The sequence below is a fragment of the Myxine glutinosa genome, chromosome 1 (genome assembly GCF_964187855.1).
Source record: "Myxine glutinosa chromosome 1, kmMyxGlut1.1, whole genome shotgun sequence".
In the NCBI taxonomy this organism is placed as follows: Eukaryota; Metazoa; Chordata; class Myxini; order Myxiniformes; family Myxinidae; genus Myxine; species Myxine glutinosa.
The window spans coordinates 115848289-115874711 of record NC_136261.1 but is presented as its reverse complement, the minus strand read 5'-3'; the positions used below and the strand labels follow the sequence as shown (position 1 = coordinate 115874711).

At 44.5% G+C, this 26423-nt stretch overlaps 1 protein-coding gene across 1 annotated transcript in view; it reads right to left on the bottom strand.

Moving 5' to 3' along the window:
- The window catches only part of MAP3K1 (mitogen-activated protein kinase kinase kinase 1), a 218447-nt gene that overhangs the window by 71275 nt on the left and 120749 nt on the right, over positions 1-26423 (bottom strand). Inside the window, exons 10-12 of the mRNA XM_068117561.2 lie at positions 7655-7888; positions 4430-4551; positions 4213-4304 (exon numbers count right to left, since the gene is read on the bottom strand). Coding sequence (XP_067973662.2) covers positions 4213-4304; positions 4430-4551; positions 7655-7888 — 448 coding nt within the window. The remainder of the gene's footprint in view (positions 1-4212; positions 4305-4429; positions 4552-7654; positions 7889-26423) is intronic.

The window sequence follows — 26423 nt, the reverse complement described above, 5'->3', positions numbered from 1 at the left end:
GGAGTCCATAAATATTACAGACAACATAATCAGCACACAAACTTCTTAATATCCAATCCACAGCCATTAATGTTCCAAGTTGCAGTGTCTTCACAATCTTTTCACGTTGTTTTCTCAATAAACACTTGCATGATATTCACACCACAGACGCACAGGACCTGCTATGATAATAGAGAACAAAATCCTATTCTAAATGCTTCTTTGTTTTTTGGGGTTTTTTTCGGCAAGGTATTCCTCTGGACAATAAATTGACAATAAAAGGTATTCCTCTACAATTATGAGAAACTACCTCTCTTGCCTATTTGGGACAAGCAATAGTTTACTCCATGGTAAACAGTAGCTCTGAAAAAAGAGCATGGCACGATAGGTGGGTTTTCTTTTTTTCCACAGCCAGAAGGCAAGATTCACTGTAAAAATGCATGACAACAATCGGCCTGGCTGACAGTGAGCTTCTGCTTGGCCTCTTGGTTTCCAAAGCGACCTCAAAACAATTCCATAAGAGACCTGAGGGGTGATACTTTCTGACAGAAAATTGGCAATTAGACTTGGACTGCAACGGAGAAAATGAGATAAGACATACAAGAGGCCTAAAAACCATTATGAAGCATCAGCTCTCGTGCAACCCATTGTTCGATGCAACATTGCTAATTTTACCGACCTGTCAGTGCTTGTACACCTGCCAGTGCTCGTCTATTTGACCGAGAAAATGGAGGTTGTAGGACCATCCACTTTTAAAGGAAAAGCCGCCATGAGGCTTACTTTTCTCACAAAGCATGTTTGCCGAGTGGGAGTCTGCTGATCCCATTTAGGGATGCCTTTTCTCAGAATGAGGGGAAATACCCTTGGCTCTCCATGGAAATAAACTTTTCTTTTCGTTAACGCAAACAGGATGAATGGGGTTAGGATGTTAGATGGGAGCACGAGATTATCTTAACAGCGGCCAAGAAAGCAAGAAAAATAAAATTGCACAAAAACAACTTGTATCCTCAGACATTCGCACCCAGGTATTGCGCATCACACACGGCACAATTTAGAGTTACTTTCATTTCTGTGTTGCCAGACACTGGAAAACTCAGATAAATACAGTTTTTGGGTACGAATATATACCAATGTGAGCCGAGCTTACATGCCTTCTCCAAAAAACTTCTTACAAAAGGAAATGCAAGAAAGGAAAAGAGAAAGAGGCAATTCTGCATATAAAGCTACACCAAACTCAAACACAAAATCATGAGATCATAATTAAGGTTATAATTTTATTTTGTTTGGTTTCACAATCTGATGTGAAAGGTAAGGGGAGAAGAATACTTCAAGAGTAGGCACACACACAATAAAAAAAACGTTAGGGTGTCGGGGAAGAAAGGATGAAGGTAAACATGGGCAAAGTACATATATATATTTTTTTTTTTTTTTGTTTGTTAAATAAACAGGAAGTAAATTCCTGCGTGGGGCTAGTGTGAAAAAATTCTGACTCAACCCGGGACTCAAACCAAGGACCTCATCACTTACGCGGTGACAGCCCACTGAGCCATTGAGTTTTCGGGATATCCTCAGAAATTTTCCACACTTAACACTGCGAGCTTGAAAATGGCCGATGTCTTACGTGCCTGCTAGGCAGGCCCCGAATGTGAGTGTAAGTATATGTATGCGATACATAAGACTCAATGGCTCAGTGGGCTGTCACCGCATAAGTAATGAGGTCCTTGATTCGAGTCCCGGGTTGAGTCAGAATTATTTCACACTAGCCCCACGCAGGAATTTACTTCCTGTTTATTAAAAATTGTAGATGAGTTAATCTCCAATGCACTTCTACATATACTTGCATACACATACATACGCATACATATACTTACACTCACATTTTCTGAAATTTGTAGAATTTGTTTTTCACATGGAAGTTGTGGGTTACGATGTGTAAATAAAGGTGGGAAAAGTCTGATGTAATGCATTTTAATTCCAGGCTTTAAGGCAACAAAAGGTGAACATTTTGAAAGGGGTGTAGACTTTCTATAAGCACTGTATATATACGCATATACAGTCACGTGAAAAAGTAAGTACACCCCATGTAAAGTTTTAACTTTTTCAACATATTTCAACATATAGCTATTTGATCTTCATTTCAACAATATTGATAGACAAAGGTGATATAATATAACAAATATCATGAAACATTTACATTTTGTAGTCCATTGTATAATTTAAATAAACATAAATGCAAATTTCGCATGTGGAAAAAGAAAATACACCCTTGGCTCTAATAGGTGGTATTGCCCCCTTTGGCAGAAACAACCTCAAGTAGGCATTTCTTATAACTGTCTACCAGTCTCTGACATCGACTGGGAGAAATTTTTGCCCACTCCTCCATGCAGAATTCTTTCAGCTGTGCGATGTTTGAGGGGTTTCTTGCATGCACAGCTCGTTTCAAATCCCCCCACAACATCTCGATGGGATTTAGATCCGGGCTTTGACTTGGCCATTCCAGAACCCTCCATTTCTTTCTTTTCAGCCATTCCTTGGTGGATTTACTGGTATGTTTAGGGTCATTGTCATGTTGCAAGGTCCACCTTCGGTTGAGCTTCAATTGTCCGACAGAGGGCCTCACATTATCCTCAAGCACCCTCTGGTACAATGAAGAATTCATAGTGGATTCTATGATGGTAAGCTGCCCAGGCCCTGATGCAGCAAAGCTGCCCCAAACCATAAAATTTCCACCACCATGCTTTACAATTGGTATCAGGTTCTTGTGTTCAAATGCTGTCTTTGGTTTTCGCCAAACATGTCTTCTGATACTGTGGACAAATAGCTCTACCTTTGACTCATCTGTCCAGAGCACATTGTTCCAGAAGTGCTGGTCTTTGCCAAGGTGTTCATTGGCAAACTTTAGACTTGCCCTGATGTTTTTTCTGGACAGCAAAGGTTTCCTCCTGGCACACCTCCCATGTAGATAAAATTTGTGCAGCCTCCTTATAATGGTAGACTCGTGCACTTTGACATCAACTGTGGCAAGAGCTACCTGTAGGTCCCGTGATGACATTCTGGGGTTCTTAGAGACTACTTTCAGAATCTTGCGGTCTGCTCTCGGGCTGAACTTGCTGGGGCGGCCTGGCCTGAACAAGTTGGCAGTTGTTTGGAATCTTCTCCACTTGTAGATTATCTTCCGGACAGTCGAATGATTGATTTCAAATTGTTTAGAGATCTTTTTAAATCCCTTCCCAGACTCGTAGACATCTATAACCTTCTTTCTGAAGGCCCCAGAGAGCTCTTTTGATCTAGGCATGGTGACGCCGCACACTTCACCAACAAAGAGCAAACCAAACTAAATGTCTGAGGTTTAAATAAGATAGGTTCCTCCAAGATCCTCTCTAACGATGTTCTAATCATTTGCACCTGAGCTGGTGCACCTGATTCTAATTTTAGGTATTTGAAGTAGTGATAAATGTCTGGGTGTACTTACTTTTTCCACATGTGAAATTTGCATTTATGTTTATTTAAATTATACAATGGACAACAAAATGTAAATGTTTCATGATATTTGTTATATTATATCACCTTTATCTATCAATATTGTTGAAATGAAGATCAAATATCTGTGTGTTGAAATATGTTGAAAAAATCAAAACTTTACATGGGGTGTACTTACTTTTTCACATGACTGTATGTATATGCATATATGCGCATACACACACACACACACACACACACACACACACACACACACACACACACACACACACACATACACACACACACACACACACACACACACACACACACACACACACACACACCTAGAGAACATCTGCAGATAGATATGGCTGATTACATTTGTGACAATGAAAAGCCAGTGTTTTTTACAGTATGTACAATTTGTAAGATGAGATTGTGTGAAAAATGCTAGAACAGCACTCGTGGACACCACCGTTTTAAACACACTGTCCTTGTAAACTAGACCAAACCGTACGGATATAAATGTAATGTGCAAGGCTAAGCTGCAACAGTGAAAGAAGATTATATAATAGTTACTGTAGCTAACAAAAAATATCCTCCATCAAAATAATTAGTATAAATAAAGATCTCATGGGGAAGAGATTGAAATGAAAGAGTAGAGAAAGAAACTAAAAAAATAGAAAAAGATAAAGGAAAATCCCCAAAAAAGGATGGATGAAAATAAAATAAAAAAGACAAGGAATAGGTTTTGACGAAATATTTCCTTACCAGATGCAAGAATCTCTCTTCCAACTGCCAGCTCACCATTTTGACTCTTGCAGAGTTCCAACAAAGTGGACACCGACAGCTGGCTCATTCGACTGAGAAATAAATAAATAATTACGGTGCCAGAAGCACCAGAAGCGATGGCACACATCGATTCATTCGCACCAAAAATGGATAAACAAATGGCAAGTTTTGCCAGCAAATTTGCATGCGTACACACCTGTGCGTGTCAGAGCACTTAACCAAGATGCTCTCAACTATTGGTCGAAGCAACTGCTGCAAGAGTGTCCGATCAGTGGGCCACTGACAAGGTGTGTATACCAGCATGGCACGCAATGTTTTCTGGGGAAAATGCACAGATAAGAGCACCCTGTTGTCTGGCAGTTATAATGCAGGTATCTAAGAATTGCATCTAGGCTGTCCTTTGTGTCCTTTATGACGTCCTTAAAAAACAGTAGGTTTCCTGTTTGGAATGATTTTCCATTTTCTTTGATTGCTAGGCAGGGAGACAGAAGATAAATATCTTCTCAGTGCTCTCTGTGCATGCACAATTGGGTTGAATTCAGAGCTAAAGTACTGCTAAACTATAGGTTTGAATTGAAATCAAGTAGTCCCTCTACCATAAACTGATGTCTGCAGATAGACAGACATACAGAGTGAACCAATTGCTTAACCCTGCTTTTCGCTTGGCATGAACGGTGTAAAAAGTTTAATATACACTGGTGAATGGGACAATATCAGGTATGAAGACGAGACGACGAGTTAAAAACACCAAAATGCATGAAGCGTTTTAACCCAACAAAAGCACAAAGTGAGTTTTGATTCAACTTCACAGTTTTAACTCTCACTTTACTGAATATGGCAGATAGATAGGAACCAAGAACGGCAGAGCAGGATTTGAGAACAAGGGCACTGATGCCATCTGGGCCCGCTATTACTTTAAGGCAATAAATAAAGGCAGTACAGAAAGTTTATCAAATCCCTTGATAAACCTAGGTTTATCAACCAAGTAACAGCATCAGTTGAGGCTCCGTGGAATGCTGAATTGCTCACACTGAATCTTCGCAACTGCAGTGGTTAACTATATGGCCTAAGGTTTGATCAGTGTCACATGCTGAGCTTTCCATGATTACCCATTTGGGCAGGTAGTGAGCGTTCCGAGCATCGGCTGTGCGAATCCGGTTAAACGAGGATAATTGTTCTGGGGTAGATCCAATCCAGGACGCTCTTCTGTCAGGTCAGAAGTCAGGTATTTGTATTTTCCCAGCGCCATCACCATTGATCTTAGACGTAAAATCCCAAGTCTCTGTGGGCCCTGGCAGTCCTCCAGAGTGGTGTGTGTGATTTTAGACAGGAGGTAGGGAAATTTTGCAAATCTTAATAGGTGGGGATATTTGGATTGGCCTGCATATGTGAAGTATTCTGTATTGCCGACAGGATATCAGGTGAAGGAATATTTGAGAGCACACGCAGCCAGGTACGGGTGTTGTTTTTAGTGTCCTTGTGATGGTTCACAATTGCAGAATTTAGGATATGATCCAGTTTTTTTCCTGTGGCTGTTTTCTGCCAACACAGACGCAGTATTCTGCAGTGGAATAAACCAGGGCCAGGTTACCAGTGCAGAGTACTTGCATCGACCTCACAGCTAGTGCCTGCAGGTTTCTACATATTATTGACCCACGTTTTCATATTTTCACAAACATTCCTCCTATGTTCTGAATAAGTTCTGGATAAGTTGTATTATTATAGAATAAAAATGCTACGATGCAGTGCAACACCAATACATTATAGGTGGGACTCAATATGCAAAGCTTTATCACTAAAAGTCACATCTGCATGAGGTTTTCTGAAATAGTCTTAAAGAATTCCCTTTTCCACCTAAAAAATAAGTAAAATGAAATGAAGTTAAAATTATGCTCCACGCTGTTTCCCTACAAAGACATGGTTGCATTGTCACAAGTGAGTTCGTCAAAAAAAAATACGACCACTGTATCTCACGAGACTGATTGAAGCAAAGCCTTCAGGGCAAGATCTTGGCTTGGAGATCAGTATAACTTCTCGCTATTCCAAATATAAGAAAGGCCAGAGCAAAAGCTGTGATTCACCAAGTTCCAAGCAGCAAATGTCACTTTTTGAACTCTTTCATCGCCAACCATAAGAGAAACCAATTTGAAAGTAAAATTTATCAGAGGTGAATTTTTTTTTTTTTGATTAATTTCTGTCTCTACACCTACCCTCTTTCTTTTACTATGCTACATCATGTTTGACAAAGAAGAAAAACAAGTGCAAGTAAGTAAAAACGAAGCGTGGAGGACCTGAATAAGTACTGACATTCTTGCTGTTAAAATTAGTCAGCAGAGGAAAGGGCAGCCTAACATAAGTTTTTTTGTCTCACTCTGTACACATCTTTGTTTCTCCCTGCCACCATCACTCCCCCCTCCACTCCCCCCCCTCTTTCTCTCTCTCTAAACCCCATCCCTGCTCCCAAACTCAAAATAAACAGCATTATAAGGATCTAAAGACTTCCGGTGGTCATTTAATAATCGGGCTCTTTCATTGTCGTGTGGTAAACTTGTCTAACTTCTATCATAAATACTGAGGCCTTGTAAAATGGAGGCTACAGTTTTGTCCATCTGCATTGTAAAAATTAAAAAAATTAAAGAACAAATTAAAATTGTGACATTTTGGGTTCAACGTTTTAAAATGGTTAAGTGAAAGGGCAGCCTGGTGTTGGCTTAGCGGTTAGGGTGCCGGCTTGGGATCCCAGGATCCTGGGTTCGAATCCCGGTCGATTGCTGAATTAACGCCAGGGGGGTTGACTCAGCCTGTCATCCTTCCAAGGTCGGCAAATTGAGTACCAGCTTGCTGGGATGAATGATCCCGGTGTGTACCCCGGTTTAGAATAGGTACACCGTATCCCTGCGCATCGTAAGAGGCGACTAAGGGTTGGCGCCAGGAAGGGCATCCGGCCATAAAAACATTGCCTCAAACAGGGAACCATGATTGTCATGGGGCCCGCAAGGCTAACCCCTGCTCTAGCAGGGAAAATGGCCTTAAAACGATCATTCATTCATTTCATTCAAGTGAAAATCCCGTATCTACGAATTGTGAATGCAAAAGTAGTTTCACACTGCTTGTTCTGAACCTACTAACATGTCTTTTTACTGTTTCACATGTGACATCCTGTTTCATAGGCCATTATGGACAAGAGATGGCTGCCTCCAAAGAAATTCGTAGAAATTCAGAGAAGTGATCGTTGTTGCTTAATCAACATAAAAAAATTAGATGAATAAGAATCAAAATATAAGAAAGGAGTTGGAAAAGGATATGAACGTAGCAAGAGGAAAATGAAGTAAGCTAAGACACTACAAAAAAAAAGGTAGGAAATACAATATACCGTATGCAGACATTTTCAAAAAGGCAAGGCCAAGCATTAAACACTCACCAGTGCTGCCACGTAAACTTTGTAGACCGGGTCAGCACAAACTACGGCGAGCACTCCGCAGCAGCTACGCACTATGTGTTCCCCAGTCATCCCTGTAGCATGCTCAGTTCCACGAGTACCACCATGCACAAGGAGCAAGGCCCCACTAACATCATGGGACAGCCGCCGTAGGGCGACTTCACGCACAGCCCACATTCTCGAGAACAGGCACCCAACAAGCTCCACACCAAACACCTGCACACGATAACTTTGGGTCAGTTTGTCAGCATACTCAACATGATTACAATTAAAGTAATTATATCTCCAAAGGAATGTATTGTACACAATAAGAATAGATTTAACACACCTCCTATTCTGTCACAAATAGAACATATCATTGGTATAAATACAATTTGCTTGCATATGAACTCTATGGGTAATGGCTCATTGGAAATGCCACAAAGGCATTCATCTGCAGCTTCATGGAGTACTGCTCTCCCCTCTGGCCTGGCGCTCCTGCCTCACAGCTTGCTCAGCTTGATGTTGTGGTGACCAAGGCCATCAAGATCATTGGAATCTCCCACGATGAAGCTGAGTCTATGGGCCTATCACTTTCCCATCACAGACAAGTTGGTGGTCTCTGTCTTCTACCACCCCCTTTCTGGTCTTGCAACATCTTTTTTGTGCTTTGTCTGGCCCCAGCCCCCAGGTTTCTGCAGTGTCCCACGGTCCACCAGCCACCCCACTTGTGGTAAAACGACCAAAATCCAGAATCACTGCTCACATTCACTCATTCGTTCCTCTTTTTTCTCACATGTGAAACTAACTTCCACATTATTTTCAATCTACCACAATCTACCAACACAGTTGTCTACCACCATCTCAAAAGCCTGGTGTTGGCGTAATGGTTAAGGTGGCTGGTTTAAGATTTTAGGGTCCTGAGTTTGATCCCCTGTTGTGCCATTGAGATAACACCAGGTTGGTTGACTCAGCATGTAATCCTTCCGTGGTCGGCAAAATTAATACCAGCTTACTGGTAACAGGGACTAAACAGGGAAACTCAGGACCCTAAACAGGGACCCGGTGTGTACCCCGGTTTAGAATAGGTACACCGTATCCCTGTGTGTCGTAAGAGGCGACTAAAAGGGTTGGCGTCAGGAAGGGCATCCGGCCATAAAAACATTGCCTCAAAAAGAGAACCATAACAATTACGACTAAAGATGGTCGAAGAAGAAATGCGGGCAAGGGGGTTAACAAGGGGAGATGCAGAAAATAGGGCAAAATGGAGAATATTGTCATGGGGACCGCAAGGCTAAGCCCCGCTCTTGCAGGGAAAATGGCCTTAAAATGCCTGTTGTTGTTGTTACTGGTAACAGGGGAACTGCACCAGTGGCAAAGCCGCACTTCCAGCAGCCAAACGCTGCATACGAAACAACAACTACCACTAATTATCCTCTATCCACAAACATGACATTTTCAACCCCGATTAACCCGTCCCTCCCCCACCCCCAAGTCCACCTCTCCCAAAATGTTCAGTTTTCGCTTCCTGAGAGTTTGCTTCCATATCAACCTTATCCACCCCAGGCATCCTCCCCTCAGCCTCATTTCTTATTTGTCCAAGTCACCCGCTATTTTGTCCAACAAGCCTGTTGTTGGCGTTTCCCCCTCTCTCTATTGCTCCTTTTGTTCTGTTGCATCTTGATCCAATCTGTGTTCGAGCTATTCCCTGAGCCTTGACTTTGTATAAAAATAAAACCAATAACAATTGCATTTTGGGAACAGCTGCTGAACATGCGTAATCGTCTAAAGGCTTCTCAATGCAAACTTCGTAGCGGAGAAATAAAAATCTGGAGTTCGGAACACAAACCAGCTTAATGATTATGCTCAACTGGTAAAGACATAACTTTGAAGCAAAAAAAAGCAGATGGAAGCCTCAAAATCAGTTTCAAATTCAGTCTTTCGTTTCATGCCAAGATTACTCAAACATTTAAGTACAATGAGTATATGTTGCTTCCTTACGGCAGGTTAAAGTTACTATCAATTGTTCAATTGCATGTGATAATCATGCACAATAAGGATTCCACGGTAGTTATGTTACTCGACTTACATTCATAAGGGATAGGGCACTTTTCAAGAAGTTGGTTTGAGTGCGTTTCTTACTTGGTATTCATATCTGAACACTCAATTCAAGATGCTGGGATCTCAAGTTCAAATTCCAAGTATTATGTTGTATTTGTCCTTTATATACATATGTTAAGTTGCCTATAAGTTGAAAGTACACCGACCTCTTCCATATCTCACCTCTGCAAAGGATACATGTGCATTGTGCAAACTCCAGCAATATATATATATATATATATATATATATATATATATATATATATATATATATATATATATATATATATATATATATATATATATATATATATATATATACATATATATACAGTATATATATATATATATACAGTATATATGTATATATATATACAGTATATATATATATATATACAGTATATATATATATATACATACATACATATATTTATAATTGTATATATATATATATATTTCTATATATATATATATAGAAATATATATATATATATACAATTATACATATATGTATGTATGTATATATATATATATACTGTATATATATATATATATACTGTATATATATATACATATATACTGTATATATATATATATACTGTATATATATGTACTACATGACCAAAAGTATGCGGACACCCCCTCTAATCAGTGGATTTGGCTGTTTCAGCCACACCCATTTCTGACAAGGTGTATGTAATCAAGCACACAGCCATGCAATCTCCATAGACAAACATTGGCAGTAGAACGGGCCGTATTGAAGAACTCAGTGACTTTCAACGAGGCACCATCATAGGATGCCACCTTTCCAACAAGTCAGTTCATCAAATTTCTCTCCTGCTAGAGCTGCCCCGGTTAACTGCAAGTGCTGTTATTGTGAAGTGGCAATGTCTAGGAGCAACAACAGCTCAGCCATGAGGTGGTTGGCCACACAAGATCACAGAACGGGACCGTCGAGTGCTGAAGGACGTAGCGTGTAAAAATCGTCTGTCCTCGGCTGCCACACTCACTACCGAGTTCCAAACTGCCTCTGGAAGCAATGTCAGCACAACAACTGTTCATTGGGAGCTTCATGAAATGGGTTTCCATGGCCGAGCATCCACACACAAGCCTATGATCCCCATGCGCAATTCCAAGCGTCGGCTGGAGTGGTGTAAAGCTCGCCGCCATTGGACTCTGGAGCAGTGGAAAAGCGTTCTCTGGAGTTATGAATCGCGCTTCACCATCTGGCAGTCCGACGGATGAACCTGGGTTTGGCGGATGCCAGGAGAACGCAACATGCCCGATTGCATAGTGCCAACTGTAAAGTTTGGTGGAGGAGGAATAATGGTCTGGGGCTGTTTTTCATGGTTCCGGCTAGGCCCATTAGTTCCAGTGCAGAGAAATATTAACGCTACAGCATACAATGTCATTCTAGACGATTGTGTGCTTCAAATTTTGCAGCAGTAGCCTGGTGTTAGCTTAGCGGTTAGGGTGCCGGCTTGGGATCCCAGGATTCTGGGTTTGAATCCCGGTCGATCACTGAATTAACACCAGGGAGGTTGACTCAGCCTGTCGTCCTTCCGAGGTCGGCAAATTGAGTACCAGTTCACCGGTAATTCCCTGTGCATCGCAAGAGGCGACTAACAGGGATGGCGGGCGGCAGGAAGGACATCCGGCCATAAAACATTGCTTCAAAAAGGGGGCCACGGTGCCCGAAAAAGGCCACCCCTGCTCTGCGGGGAAAAAATGGCCTCGAAAGGTGGTTTATATATATATATATATATATAAATATATATATATATATATATATATATATATATATAATACAGTGGTACCTCGGCTTACGAGTGCCCCAACGTACGAGTTTTTCGGGATACGAGCCGTCGCTCGGGCGGTTTGTTGCTTTGGGATACGAGCCGAGATCCGATGTACGAGCTCAAAAAATTTATTTTTTTGAATTTTCCGGTTGTGGCTTCCGGTTCCGGTCACGTGGTTATCTTGCCGTGAAAGCATCTCTGCTTGGATATAAAACACGCAATCGTCGAAATACATTAGCGAGGAATCTCCTTGCTCCAGCCGGTGACGTCATCGGCGGGGATCCCCGCCTCCAGAGTGGCTGGTCACGTGACCGCCAAAGCGTGTCGCGCGTGCGGGTATAATGAGCTACACCTGTGGATCACGTGACCACGGAAGCACGCCTCGCTTGAGAGGCATGGCTTTCGGTTTGCGTTTTGCTTTATAAGGCGCGATAAATGGGCTTTTGAGTGTTAGCGGTTCATGGCGTTGACGGTTCATGACGGTTCATGGCGTTGACGGTCAAAAACCCATTACATCAATTTTACCAGGCACTGTACAGTAAGTACAGTGGACACCAAATGCACGGTGGAAGGCTAGAAGTAGAAGATCGTCCAAGACAAGTGAGAATAAGCCATACTTTGGAGATGACGTCATTCGCTGGTCCGATAACCAAAGATGTGGTATAAAAAACCAGGTGAGCTAACAATGCAGCAATGAAGGAATTCGGCCAAGGCACCGGCACACAACGACCTACCTACATCGAAAGACTCAATGCCAATGGTGACAGAAGCCAAGACGGCCGGCTTAAACACCGCCGAAAGACCACGGTGTACCAACTTACGATGCAGAACATCTTGCACTTAATATGATGACAACAGGTGCCATCCTCTGACGTACCATTACAGGTACAGGTACAGTACACGTGAGCACAGAGCAAAAGTTCACTGAAACCGAGATTAAGAAAAAAGAAAAAACACCTCGTGGTCCGTGCTCGATATCCGAGTTTCAATCTTTTCAAACACATGATGCTCTCGGTCACGGTATCTCCTGCGAGCTGCTTCTCCTTCAACCACACAAACAACAACTTCTCCATATCTTCATGGATAGAGGTCCAGTTTATTTCTTTACATTCTCTTGTATTATGTACAGTATATACGAGGTCGTGCTTGTTTATACATTATTTGTTATTTATAAAGTACATTTTTGTTATTTAAAAGCACCTAACAAAAAAAATTGGTGTTTTTTTTTTGAGGCTGGAACGGATTAATAGCATTTCAATGCATTTGAATGGGAAAATTTGCTTTGACTTACGAGCGATTTGGCTTACGAGCTCCGTCACGGAACGGATTAAACTCGTAAGCCGAGGTACCACTGTATATATATACAGTATATATATATATTGTTGCGGATATGAGGACTATATTTTTTTGATTGTGGAAATTATTATTATTGTTTTTTCTGCGCCCCCTGCCTCCGGAGCTGTGTAAAGGTGAAAGGGCATCCCATAATTAGTCCACAAGCATACACGTCAGCCAATAATAGAATACCCCTGTTTGATAGTTATATCTTATTCTGTGTTTTAGAGTAAGGCTGTGTCTCCCATTAATTGAAGTACTCCATTGCACCAGTGAAAGAGAATAGATCCCCTTTCATTCCCATCCCCAAAATCTCCATTTCCTTTCACATCCCCTTTCGTCATTGCCGAGCCTCGATTGCCAATTACCTCCCCTCCAAAACCACCATTGAACAGTAACAATCGGGTCGGGGAAGAGGGGCGTGCCTGCCCGTCGTCATCAAGGGCGGAGCCAGAGGGTCGCATGACCAACCAGGGCCGAGGTGAGCACACCGATGGGCGTGTCCTGAAGGCCGGCGGCTTGATCGCCGGAGGCGCTATAAAGGCGCGCGCGCAAGTGGTCAGTTGGTTGAGTCAGTCAGTGGAGTCGGTGGTCAGTTGGTTGCGTTGGTTGCGTTGAGTCAGTCAGTGGAGTCGGTGGTCAGTGGTTGCGTTGGTTGCGGTGAGGAGTCGGTGGTGAGGAGTGAGTGGACCAAGAAAGAGTTGAGGGTTTGGACCAGACGAGTCAGGCAAGTCCTGGGAAAGCAGCGGAGGCCACAGCAGCAACACCACACCCAACAGCCACTTGGGGCCTGGACGGCGGTTTTGAGCAAGGCCGTGAAGGAACGGCGGCTGCTAAACGCGCCGATCGTGCTGCAGGACCCCCTTGGACCTTCCTCTCCCTCCAGCCATCCACCTCCTGCCTTTCCACCCTTCTTGTGTACGTGAGTTTGTTTTGTTTGTTCTGTCCCTGGGTTAATTAAGTCTGTATAAGCTAGTATTTGCACTGTGTCACCTGCGTCTTATGTGTTGTAAATAAACTTGATTGCTCCTTTTTGCTTGTGTGTGTACAATAAATCCAATTACTCTTCTGTCCGTCTTCTCGTTTTATTCCTTTTCCTCTTTGCATTTCATCGTTTTAGTCTTTTCCCAGATTGGGCAGCTGCGGTGCGATACGGCCAAAGTTCTGGGTGAATCGGGTGAGTCGGGGATCCTGTAACGGTCGCGGTTGGACCATCCGCTCGGCCCATCATAACATCTAAACCGCGATCAGTAACAATTGGTGTCGGGAAGTGGGATTGGACCTGAAGCGCGCTTAACGCGCTCAAAATTATAAAGTGCTGGAAATTTGTGTTGTTGTAAAGGAAAACCCGAATTTTGAAATCGCGCCATGGCTGGTCAAGGCGACGGGATGCCGGTGGGAGAGATAGACGGGGTAGAATCGACCCAGGACCCCAGGGAAGAAGTGGGGAAAATGGTGGAGGAGAGTAAAGAAGGTGTGGTTGAGGGGGTATCAGGTGCACAAAATGGCGCTCTCGCGCACGAGGTTTCAGGCGCGCAAAAAGGCGCCTCGCACGAGCGCGGGGTAGCCGCGCCCGCTGCGCAAATAGCGGGAATTGATGTGCGGGACCTCATGGCGCAGATTAATGCAACCATACTAATGGCAAATATGGGGCTAGAAGCAAAAATGGATGCTCAGGGTGAGCGAATGGGACAAATGGGGAACCGGATGGTAGCTCAGGGTGAGCGATTGGAGGGCCAAATGGGGGAAATGAGGGACGAAGCGAGGGGTACCAATGCCCAAATCGGGGAATTAGACAAGAAATTTGAAGGGATGAAACATGGGTTAACGGGGGTGGAAAATAGAATGGCTGCCCAGGAGAATCAGATAGAGGGGATGAAAAATGGGTTAATGGGGCTAGAAAATAGCATGGAAGGCAAATTGCGGGAGATAGGGGAGCAATCCGCCCGAGAAATTAAACAAATGGGAGAGCAGATAGAGGAGGTAAAAATCGGGGTAGAAACCAAATTGGATGCTCAGAGGGATGAATTGGGACAGATGAGGGTGGCATCTACAAAACAGATGGAGGAGATGAAAGAGGGGATACGACGAGGTGTGAGTGAGGAGGTCTCGGGGCTACACGAGGAGGTAAAGCGAGGTGAGAAGCGTATGGAGAAAGAGGTGAGAAATAATACGGCAAAGTTACAAGGGGGAATAGAAGATCTGACGGAGGAGGTGGAACAGCTGACAGAGGGACAAACGGAGTTAGTGGAGCAGGTTCAAAGGAACACTGCGGTACTAGGAGGGTTAAAAGCGACACAAAGAGACATCAAGGAAGACTTAATAGCGACACAGAGGCAATGTCAGATGGTACGTGAGGGGCTGACAATGAGGTTGGACGAGGTGACAGAGGTAATGGAGACAAAGGACCGGCAGGTGAGGATGCACATAGAGACGGTCACGGTAGCCTTAGAGGACGAACTTGAGGAGACGCAACGGGAAATAAAAGAGGTGAAGCAAAAATTAGAGGAAGTGGAAGAGGGGGTGAGTGAAATTAAGAAGAGACGGAGGGAAACTAAGAGGGAGATAAAGGAGGAAGTAATGGAATTGGTACAAGGTCTGTGCTCGAATCATGATGAGGTGCTCACTAACCAAATAAAAAGTTTGCAGGTGGCAAAAGAGGTGCGGAGACGAGGTGCCAAGGTGAGTGGCGAAATATTCGGCAATGTATATGATGTGAGGAAAGCTTCAGTCGGCTTGGGGATTGGTTTGGATCCGGGTGTTCGTGAGAGGCCGTTGGCGAAGTGTGTGACAGGTCAGGTGTGCGAAAAAAGAGGTGTGCAAGAATGTCCGACCATGGGGTGTGTGAGGAAAAAGTGCGCGCCGACCAGTGAGTGTGCTGTCGAGAGTGAGTCGGTCGTAGCGCGTGTGCGAGGGGGTACATAGAAGCGCGGTGTGGTAAGTGTTACGGAGGAAGTGACGAAAGAGTGTGCGCAAGAGGATGCACGAGAAAGGTGTGTAACGGACAGGTGCACGGGGAAAGAGTGCGCTGTCAAGAGTAAGGGGGAATGCACGCCTGTGGTGAGTGTTACAGAGGGTGTGACGGGAGAGTGTGCGCAAGAGTGTGCGCGAGAAAGGTGTGTAACGGACGGGTGCATGAGGAAAGAGTGTGCTGTCGAGAGTAAGGGTGACTGCGCTGTCAAGAATGGAGGTGAGAGTAGTGAGAGTGACACGGAGCGTGAGTTGGTTGTGACAGGTGAGCGAGGATGTACACCTGGAATGGAAGGATGCACACCTGGAATGGTAGAGCGTGTGTGGGAATGCACACTTGAGTTGGTCGTGAGGCACGTGGTTGGGTGTGCGAGTAAGAGCACACCTGTGATTGTCACAGAGGAGGTGACCGAGGAGGGGGCGCGAAGAGGTGTGTTGGTGAGGTGTGCGACCAACGAATGTGTGCCAAAGTGTTCGGTGGTCAGGTGTGTGACCAAGTCTGTGAGCGGAATGAGTGTACCTGGGTGTGTAAGAGAAGGTACGACGAGGAGCATGGAAACGGCTGGATGTATGAGCAAGAAAGGGGTAGCGTATGCATATAAGCATGCAGGTGAGGCATCGACGGTAACCGGGTTAGCGGTTAGAGCGACTTTTAGCCGAATCGGGCCCTCGGTGCGTGCCGGGCTTCGCGTGCCGCGAGAACCAGCGGGGATCCGAGCCACGGCGGGTTCGAAAGGACCGCCGTACGCGATCCACGCTGGGCCTCGCTTGGAACGGCCGCGTCCGTGCTCAACTAGGCGGAGCGGGCAGCTCGATAGTAAGGGTCGTCATGGCGACCACTTTTTGTTGAGACGTGCCGGCAGGTCGAGATCGGGACATTGGATGGCTCCACGCCGAGGTGGTGCGTGGGATCTCGGCCCGGGTAAGCCCCCGTCCCTGCCCCGAATGCGGGACGTATCCAGCCGCTGGCACAAAACAACCCGTATTCATTGCTCGGCTGTACGAAGCCGAGCTTTAGAAGGGAATTGGCGCACCGAGAGGATCTAATAAGTAGACGGGTGATGAGGATAGTGTTTTGGCCCCGAAATTAGAAAAAAGGCAAAATTTGGTAATGGTACAGTGATTGGCAGATGAATGACCAATTTTTGATTTGTTGGATTTGGACGAGCGAAATTGATAGGACCTCCCCGATGTGGTGGGATGGCAAATCCACCATCCCTCACAACGAGTGGGGCAAAGGAGCAATAGATTATGGGGTGTATGGCAGTGAAAACTAGCCCGGGTGGGTTAGGATATTGTGTGTAGGGATCTAGCGAAGATGACATTAGGTAACGTTAAGGTTAGTTAGTGACAATGATACCTGTAGTGGGGACGCAGGTAGATTAGTATGGATGATAATGACGTGGGAGCGCAATAGTTTAAAGGGACGACTGGGAAGCGCAAGTTTCAGAGGGGAGTAGTTAGATGAGATGATGCCGTGTGTTTGAGGATTGAACAGGTGTGATTGCACAGGTGTGCAACTGAACAGGTGGATGGAGCAGTGTATGAGTGAGTGATGGTGATGTGTATTGTGATGACCCAATGGTCCAGGAAGAGGAGGAGGGTGCAGGTGGCACCAGGTGATTGCACAGGTGTGCAACAACAGGTGTATGTGGCTGTGTGGAATAAATGGTAGTGTGGAATAAATGGAGTATTGGAATGGATGGTCGTGGAGTGAGTATGGTGGAAATTGTGGAGCGGAGTGGATGGTGCGAAGGTGTGAATGGGGGAAGAGTGGACCCCCATCACGGATACCCGGGGCGGGTAGTGTAAGTGTTAGGTAGAGGGTACAGGTAAATTGTGGTTGGATATTGGCATCTGTGGTGCGGGTGAAAGAATGGTCTTTGGATGGGTGCATTAGTGTTGTGGAAATGGCTGGGCGTGTAGCCTGTTAGTGTGTGTAGTTGGGTTGGGCGCTCCACCACTGTGAGGATGTCGGCCAGGTGAGGCCGCAGGTGGGCTCTGGGAGCCGGTAGTAGTTGTTGTGGATGGGGCCCGAGGATCCGGAGGACGGACCCGGGTAGCCCAGTGCCAGAGGGCACCGAGTGGGGTGACAGAGCCAGGAGGGGCTTTCCCCAGTTAGTTAGGTTAGGGTGAGGAGCTAGGTAAGCTCGGGTGGCAACTGCAGTGGTGGAGGTGTGCAGGTGGGTAGACCTGCTGGGAGAGCTACACGTCGCAGCCCAGAAATTGTGCGAGGGCACCAGGAGATGAATCGGGGGAGTGAGACCCCAAATTGAGAAGCACCACAGGTAGGTCAATGGGAATTGGTTTTTAGAACCCATAGTGTAAGTTGGCCAATGGATTGGCAGGGAAAGACCCCGGGTAGTGTAAAGTGTGTTAAAGTCATTTAGAGGATAGTTAGGATGAAGTCTCCTCGCACCATCTGCATCCACTCACCTGAGGTGACAGGTACTCCACACCATGCCATGTTTTGATGATTTTTTATGATGCAAATGTTTGGATTGTGAGACGCATCATGACGTGGGTGTGACATTGTGTTTGTTGTTCCATCTCTTCCTCCTTATGAGGATTGATGACGAATTGGGTGATGGCAAATTTTGAAGTAGAGGGATTGTGGAGACGAATTTGGTATAAGGGAAATATGGGGAAGACGTGACGTGACGGTAGTGACAAATTTGTAATGTGTAGATTTTGTACATATGGGGTAAGGGCAAAGGTAGTGTAGGTGACAGGGGGGTGATGTACGGTAGGGACGAGCTTTCTCACTTCGCCCTCCGTACGCATTTCGCCTTGCATTGCCTTATTGATGTGTACCCTTGTGACCTTACCCCTCGCTCATTTGTCTTGTCCCCCTTTTGTCTCCCACATGACCTGTGCGCCATTGGCGCCGAGGGGAGCGTGCGTGAGTCCTCCATTGTGCGCCCGGAATTCCCAGAACCAGCTGTCTGCATCGATGCACCATATGATGGACCACATGCCTGTGGCCGAGCACCACATATGGACCCCATGGGTTGGACATGGCCCCTCTGCTGGAACCGGCCATGAGGGCCCGCAATCTTGCTGGCGGACCTTGGCCACAGGGCACCGATGCCAGACAGGTGAACCACACTAGTCGGCCCTGTGGGCCATAAATAAAATAAAATAGAAAGGACACATTGGGTGCATTTTTCAGTTCAAATAGGCCGCCAGTAAGAAAAGCAAAAGAGAATGACAACAACTGGAAGACATAATAATAACCAGCAGAGGGAGCCGAAGAGCAGGAGATCACCTGCAGGGTTAGGGGTTGTTGATTTTATTTTTATTGAACATGCATTGAACACTGATGAACTATGGTGACTGCACCGATTGGTGCTTGTGGGTGCTTTAATGGTGCGTCGATGCAGAGCAGACTGTCTCCCCCCCCAGAAAGAACAATCACAGGTCCTGGGTTAGTTTTGTAAATAAAAATAGCGTCATTGTAAATAATGCTTCCCACCGTCAGTGTATAGTTTGAAGACCATTCCGCAATTCGGTTAACTGTGGGCGTAAGTCTGTTAGGCAGGGTGCAATGGAGCAGCGGGACACATTTATTTATGTTTTAAAACTGTCGCACTCAGGGTCAGGTTAAAAGTAGAGGGAACTACACCTACGTGTCACACTAAATAAAAGTTGTAGGCCCGGGCCGTGCCTAAGAGGAGGAGGGTGCAGTGTTGCGGATATGAGGACTGTATATTTTTTTGATTGTGTAAATTATTATTATTGTTTATTCTGCGCCCCCTGCCTCCGGAGCTGTGTAAAGGTGAAAGGGCATCCCATAATTAGTCCACAAGCATACACGTCAGCCAATAATAGAATACCCCTGTTTGATAGTTATATCTTATTCTGTGTTTTAGAGTAAGGCTGTGTCTCCCATTAATTGAAGTACTCCATTGCACCAGTGAAAGAGAATAGATCCCCTTTCATTCCCATCCCCAAAATCTCCATTTCCTTTCACATCCCCTTTCGTCATTGCCGAGCCTCGATTGCCAATTACCTCCCCTCCAAAACCACCATTGAACAGTAACAATCGGGTCGGGGAAGAGGGGCGTGCCCGCCCGTCGTCATCAAGGGCGGAGCCAGAGGGTCGCATGGCCAACCAGGGCCGAGGTGAGCACACCGATGGGCGTGTCCTGAAGGCCGGCGGCTTGATCGCCGGAGGCGCTATAAAGGCGCGCGCGCAAGTGGTCAGTTGGTTGAGTCAGTCAGTGGAGTCGGTGGTCAGTTGGTTGCGTTGGTTGCGTTGAGTCAGTCAGTGGAGTCGGTGGTCAGTGGTTGCGTTGGTTGCGGTGAGGAGTCGGTGGTGAGGAGTGAGTGGACCAAGAAAGAGTTGAGGGTTTGGACCAGACGAGTCAGGCAAGTCCTGGGAAAGCAGCGGAGGCCACAGCAGCAACACCACACCCAACAGCCACTTGGGGCCTGGACGGCGGTTTTGAGCAAGGCCGTGAAGGAACGGCGGCTGCTAAACGCGCCGATCGTGCTGCAGGACCCCCTTGGACCTTCCTCTCCCTCCAGCCATCCACCTCCTGCCTTTCCACCCTTCTTGTGTATGTGAGTTTGTTTTGTTTGTTCTGTCCCTGGGTTAATTAAGTCTGTATAAGCTAGTATTTGCACTGTGTCACCTGCGTCTTATGTGTTGTAAATAAACTTGATTGCTCCTTTTTGCTTGTGTGTGTACAATAAATCCAATTACTCTTCTGTCCGTCTTCTCGTTTTATTCCTTTTCCTCTTTGCATTTCGTCGTTTTAGTCTTTTCCCAGATTGGGCAGCTGCGGTGCGATACGGCCAAAGTTCTGGGTGAATCGGGTGAGTCGGGGATCCTGTAACGGTCGCGGTTGGACCATCCGCTCGGCCCATCATAACATCTAAACCGCGATCAGTAACAATATACAGTATATATATACAGTATATATATATATATATTTTTTTTTTTTTTTTTTTTTTTTTTTTTTTTTAAATTTTATCCAGACAAGATATAATAATTAAAATATATATACCGGTCTACACTGTATAACAAGACTCGTAAAGGAGCTAGAATATTGGATTCGTGGTCTCAAAAATAAAGTCACTTATACAGGTAAAATCACAATAAGAAGAAATACCACTGCTCATATTCAGCTTCCCATCAAGCTTTATATCCCCCACTGTTCATCATGATGTTTTTTTGTTTTGTTTTTTCTTTATCAACAACCTGATATATAGAGTGACACACTAAAGTGTTGTCCTCCACAAAACTGAGGCTATTCATCGGGAGAATAATTCAAAATTACAAGCAATCAAAGGTATCATAGTGATTGAGGCAAAGAACAGGCAGGCAGGGGAACTATGAACAAACGTGTTCTGTTTGGAGATAAGAGTAAAAAAAAAAAATTGGTGGCGGGGAGCATGGGGGGGGGGGGGGAGGTGAGGGAGATGGGGGTGGGGGGAATTTGACAAGGATAGAAAAGATGAGAAGTCGTGAATGAAGATATGATATCAGAGAAGGTGATACTCGCTGAAGGACTGCGAAGAGTAGTGCCAGACAAAGGGACACAGTGGTAATGTGAAGTGAATGGAGATGAAGGAGTGATGCCCATAAAGTTTAGACAATGGACGGAGTTACTGCATGAAAATATGCTCTGTTGGGGGTGGAAGGAGTGGAGGATTGAAAGAGGTAGAGAAGGGGACAAATGCAAGTGGGACTGAGATTGAATTACAAATTTGTCTTGTAGGTTGCATCATTACTGAGGTGCAGCTGTGTCACTTATTGCAATGCCTAAACTTTATGCTCATCTGTACACCAAAGCTGGAATTTAGAAATTGTTCATGGTGACAGCGACAATCTTTTATTTACTTTTTGCAAAAGGCACAGCGGGATCTTTAACGTACACCAGCTGATGCTAGCAGATGGAACGCCCAGTTTAACGCCCATCCGAGGGACTTCACACTTTGTGCAATGCAATTCCCTGCCTGCTCTGCCCAGACGTACGGTACATAGTTAAAAGGGCAGTGCTAAGTCAGGATATGTACCACTGTCCAAAATAAACATTGGCAGCAGTTGCCCAAATGCTTGCCAGCACTTTCTGCTCGTGCCGGACATCCGTGGGATATAGGTATGCCTCACGGGGAACCCTGAAGGAAAGTTTAAACCGGATTCAGCTTTACGATAATCTGGCTTTTTCGGAGAGGTGGAGGGTGTTTTGAAAACAAACCAGTGAAATCCACATTTTTTGTTGGTAGGCATGAGAAGTTTGTACTTTAACAAAGTAAAAGATTAGTTAAACATTTGCTTGTCACAGTTGTTAACTTTAAGCATTTTCCTTCTATTTTCAACAAACCCTCTCGCCTTTCAAACATGCAGATACTGGTATCAGGTTTGCTATATTTTCCTGTGCTCTTTTCTCCTCTCCTGTTCCCTTGATACATCTGCCACTGAAGGTGAGCAGAGGGTAAATTTTAACCCCTCTCTGCCTGTCTGTGAGCAGGGTATCTCAAAAAGTTACGGACAGATTCGGATGAAATTTGAGGGCAGGTTCGGTGTGTGAAAAGGACAAATTGATGAGATTTTGGTGAAGATCCAAATCCAGATACTCGAATATTTTAAGTGGTTCTTCATTGAGAGATGTGGGTAAACCAATATATAGCATGTTATCTCAAAAAAGTTATGGATGGATTCGGATGAAACATGGTGGACAGGTTGGATGTATGGCAAGAACAAATTGATTCGATTTTGGTGAAGATCTGCGTGTGGATCCGAATAAGAGAATTGTTTAATTTTTACTGCTCAAGTTGATGTATTGATGACCTTTACAAGATTTTGCTGATGTTGTATACTTTGATGTGTACATGCCTATTGGTGTGTACACTTTGAAGCTCAGATTGTTTTAATTGTTGGCGTGCTGCAGGGAGAATGATATTTTTGGTATCATTCTGCGTGATATTTTTGGTATCATTCTGCGTGATATTTTTGGTATCATTCTGCGTGATATTTTTGGTATCAAATGCGTGATATTGTGCACCGCCATAGCAACCGATGCCGTGAAATCCCATTAGACGTGATAAAGCGACATACACTTGTCCATGGGAAAACACAGGGGTTGTTCTAGGTGAAGGCCAACTCTTTGGAGTGGTAGTCCTTGAATCTAATATATTGTCAGTGGGAAATTGTGGATCGCGTATTGTATAGAAATTTTAGATTTGGAAATGGTATAGTTATAATTTTTGGAAACAGCTTCGAGATTATGCAAATGCGCAACAGATGAGCCGTTAAAATAAACTAACCACAAAGACACTCACCAAATGTCCGCACAATGTAGGATTTAAGGTAATTAATTTTGTTACCTTTTCACCAGAATATGTCAAAGGTCAGCGCTTGGGAAGTTATAGTAAATAATTTATTTACACGGGTAAACGGAGTAGTGAGGTGGAACAGACCAGGATCACTCGATTTTCTTTTTGAAGATTTTTTTTTCCTTATGGCTTTTTGAGTAACCTCACTCTCATAGCCAACACGTGACTCTCAACAGGATCTTCTCATCTCCTCTTCCTGTCGAAGACTGGAGTGCCCCCAAAGCAGTGTTCTGGGCCCCGTTTTATTCCTAATCTTCATCATCAATCTCTCTGGAACTTTGGAAAATCCTCTTTACCTCTTTGCTGATGTCTCTACCATCTGCCGTGACATCACTCATCCTCAGATAGGCAGGCAGCAGTCTCTTCCCTCTTTGCAGACCCTTATAGAATCAAAAGTTGGTCCAACACTTGCAGTATGGCTTTCAATTCTGCCAAGTCTCACACTCTTACTTTATCGCTCTTAAAGGAAGGCTCCAGACCCCAAAAAATTTTTTAAAGTTAAATGCTTCTACATAATCTTTGATCAGTACATAACAACATCATGTAAAAAAATAAAATAAACCCGCGAAGTCGTTTCCTTGTAATCCGACCTTAAATGCACCAGTAATAGACCATCGACGAAAACGCTTCTGCAAATCTTAGACCACGTGCCCATGCACAGTATGACGTCACACGAGGTGATGGGGAAGCCGGAAATACTTTACAAATGGTTTACAATACAATACAATAGTGTGGAGTGTTTCTATTCTAGTTATATTGTCCTACATATCAGATTCTAAATGGTTTATAGTTGTGTTTTGTACGGGTGCAGCAAAGTCTCGGAGCCTTTTGTGCGAACACTGCATGAATTCCCGAAGGAATTATAACCATGCCAGTAATAACACTTGGAAGAGGTTTGTCCGACGAACTCGAGCACGATGTAAAGGTCCTACCAAGTCGACGAGGCTTTGCAGTGAACATTTTGAACCAGAGTGCTATGTCAACTTTTTGGCTTGGAGTACGGGACACGCTGCCAGACTAGATTTGAAGCCTTTGCAAATCACATCCAAATATCCAGAAGGTACCTGCAGGACACTTGCTTCGCCAGCCACCATGTCGAAGATTATAACGCCGTCTACGTCGATGATGATGATGTCGCCCACTCAGGCCACTGGCTCGAATGCGAGTGTACTGTCACTGTGTGTCCCCAATGACACTTGCAATGCATAGGCCGAGGCCTACACTAAATCGTAAATGACGTTTGTGTCATGTATAAAATGTGGGCTACCCCCCCCCCCCCCTCCTGGGATGCGAGCATAATTGTTTTTGTATAGACTTATTTCGGGGTCTAGCGGAACATGCCTGCCATAAATATAAATAAATTGGCCAAAATTCTACGAAACACCGACGTTCAGTGACGAGTGCATTTGTACACTACACTCAGTAGCTGCAGCCTGCGTGTCTGTGGCTACGCCATGATACAGGCACAAGGCGATCGGGTTTTTACCGTTTTATCGATCAAACAAAGTCACTACTGCAATAACACTCGCTTGATATAAATATTCCTCACATATTTAACCGAAACTATCAACAAGTAGGCTAGCCCAACACGTACCAGTAATCTAAATCTGCGAGCCGTTCAGCATCATCTTCGTCGTTTTCCACTTCGACCTCCATATTGGCCTCTGGATCTTCGTCGGCGTATTCCGGCTCAAACTGATATGGTTGAACACCAAATTCTCTCCGTTCTATATCAAATTCTTCTACAATACTTTCCTCAGCCTCTGATACGTATTCATCGGCTGAAAAGTCCGACAGATCGGAGGAAATATCGAGCGATTCGGAGTCAGAAACTTCTTCTTCTGCCATGTCTGCCATGTTTATGCACTGTGTGCACCGAGATCAGCTGAGATCTATACCTCGTGTGACGTCACAGAGACGTCACAAGGATTCTAGAACTAGCTTTTTTTTTTATCGTGCCTTTTTAAAAACGCATTTTACGACTAATTTAGCGTCGATTTTTTTTTTCTTTTTAAAAATTAAACACAACCTAATTCTAAAGATTTAAATAATTTTAAAAAAATTGGGTCTGGAGTCTTCCTTTAAAATAACCATTTAGCCTCACCATCAGCCATTATCTTTCTTGGAGAATCCACATATCTAAGTGGGCCTCCAAAGCCAACCGCTGACTGGGCATTCTCCATCATGCAAGTCTTTCCGTGCCACATCTGAACTTTTATCTACTTATAAGGCCTTCACTCAGAGATTAATGGGGCATTGCTCTCCCCTTTGGGGTGGTGCCCCTGCCTCACACTTTGATCAGATTGACGCGATGGAATCCAAGGCCTTCAAAATCATTGGTATCTCCTATGATAAAGCTGAGTCTTCTCTTTTACCACCTCATTTCTGGTCTTGCACCCTTCCTTTCCATGCTTTGTCCCACCTCCCCTCTCTCCAGGTTTCTACACGGTACACGTGGTCTGCCGATAACCCCCTTCAAGTTAAACTCCCACAATTCAGGCTCACTGCTCACCTCTACTCATTTGTTTCTCATTTCCCCCCACCTGTAGAACTTTATCAGTTTGTTCAATCTAACTCTTCCCTCCATGGCTTCAATGCAGCTGTTGACAACCATCTTAAGTCATCTACCATGTTCACCCATGTTCTTTTCATTAGCATGTCCCAAGCCCACCTATTCCCAGGTGTTTCCTTCTTCCCACACCCTCCCATCACTCCCTCACCCTCCTCCTCATTTTTAATTGTTTTTTTTTTCCATTTATACTTCTTTCCCAGTTTTTCCTTCTACCTCTGTGATTGAGAGCTTGCAGCTGTATCCAGAATGTTCACCCACTGTGTCCTCCTGCCCTTGCTCTCATTTTTCACCATGTCCTTTATCTCACCATATCTCCTTTTTGTCCTTCTACCCTCTTTCTACTGTTCTCTTCACTCTCTTAAGTCCTGGTCCATTCTGTGTTCTAGTTCCTCCCATAAGCCTCAACTGCATATACAAAAAGTTTTAAAATAATGCCTCCGGCCACCTTCGGGGGCGGATGCATTAAAAAAACTCATCTGTAGATTCCATTTGACTGCTGACAATTTTTTCTCCCATTTTATAAGTCGGCCATTGCAGGTATGTCATGTAATGGAACTCTGGTGCTCTGCATGAAGGCAGAGTCAATGCTGTTAAAGCAACTTCATGGCAAGGATTAAATGGGAGTTATGCCATTGCCTTCCCATTGGTAGTC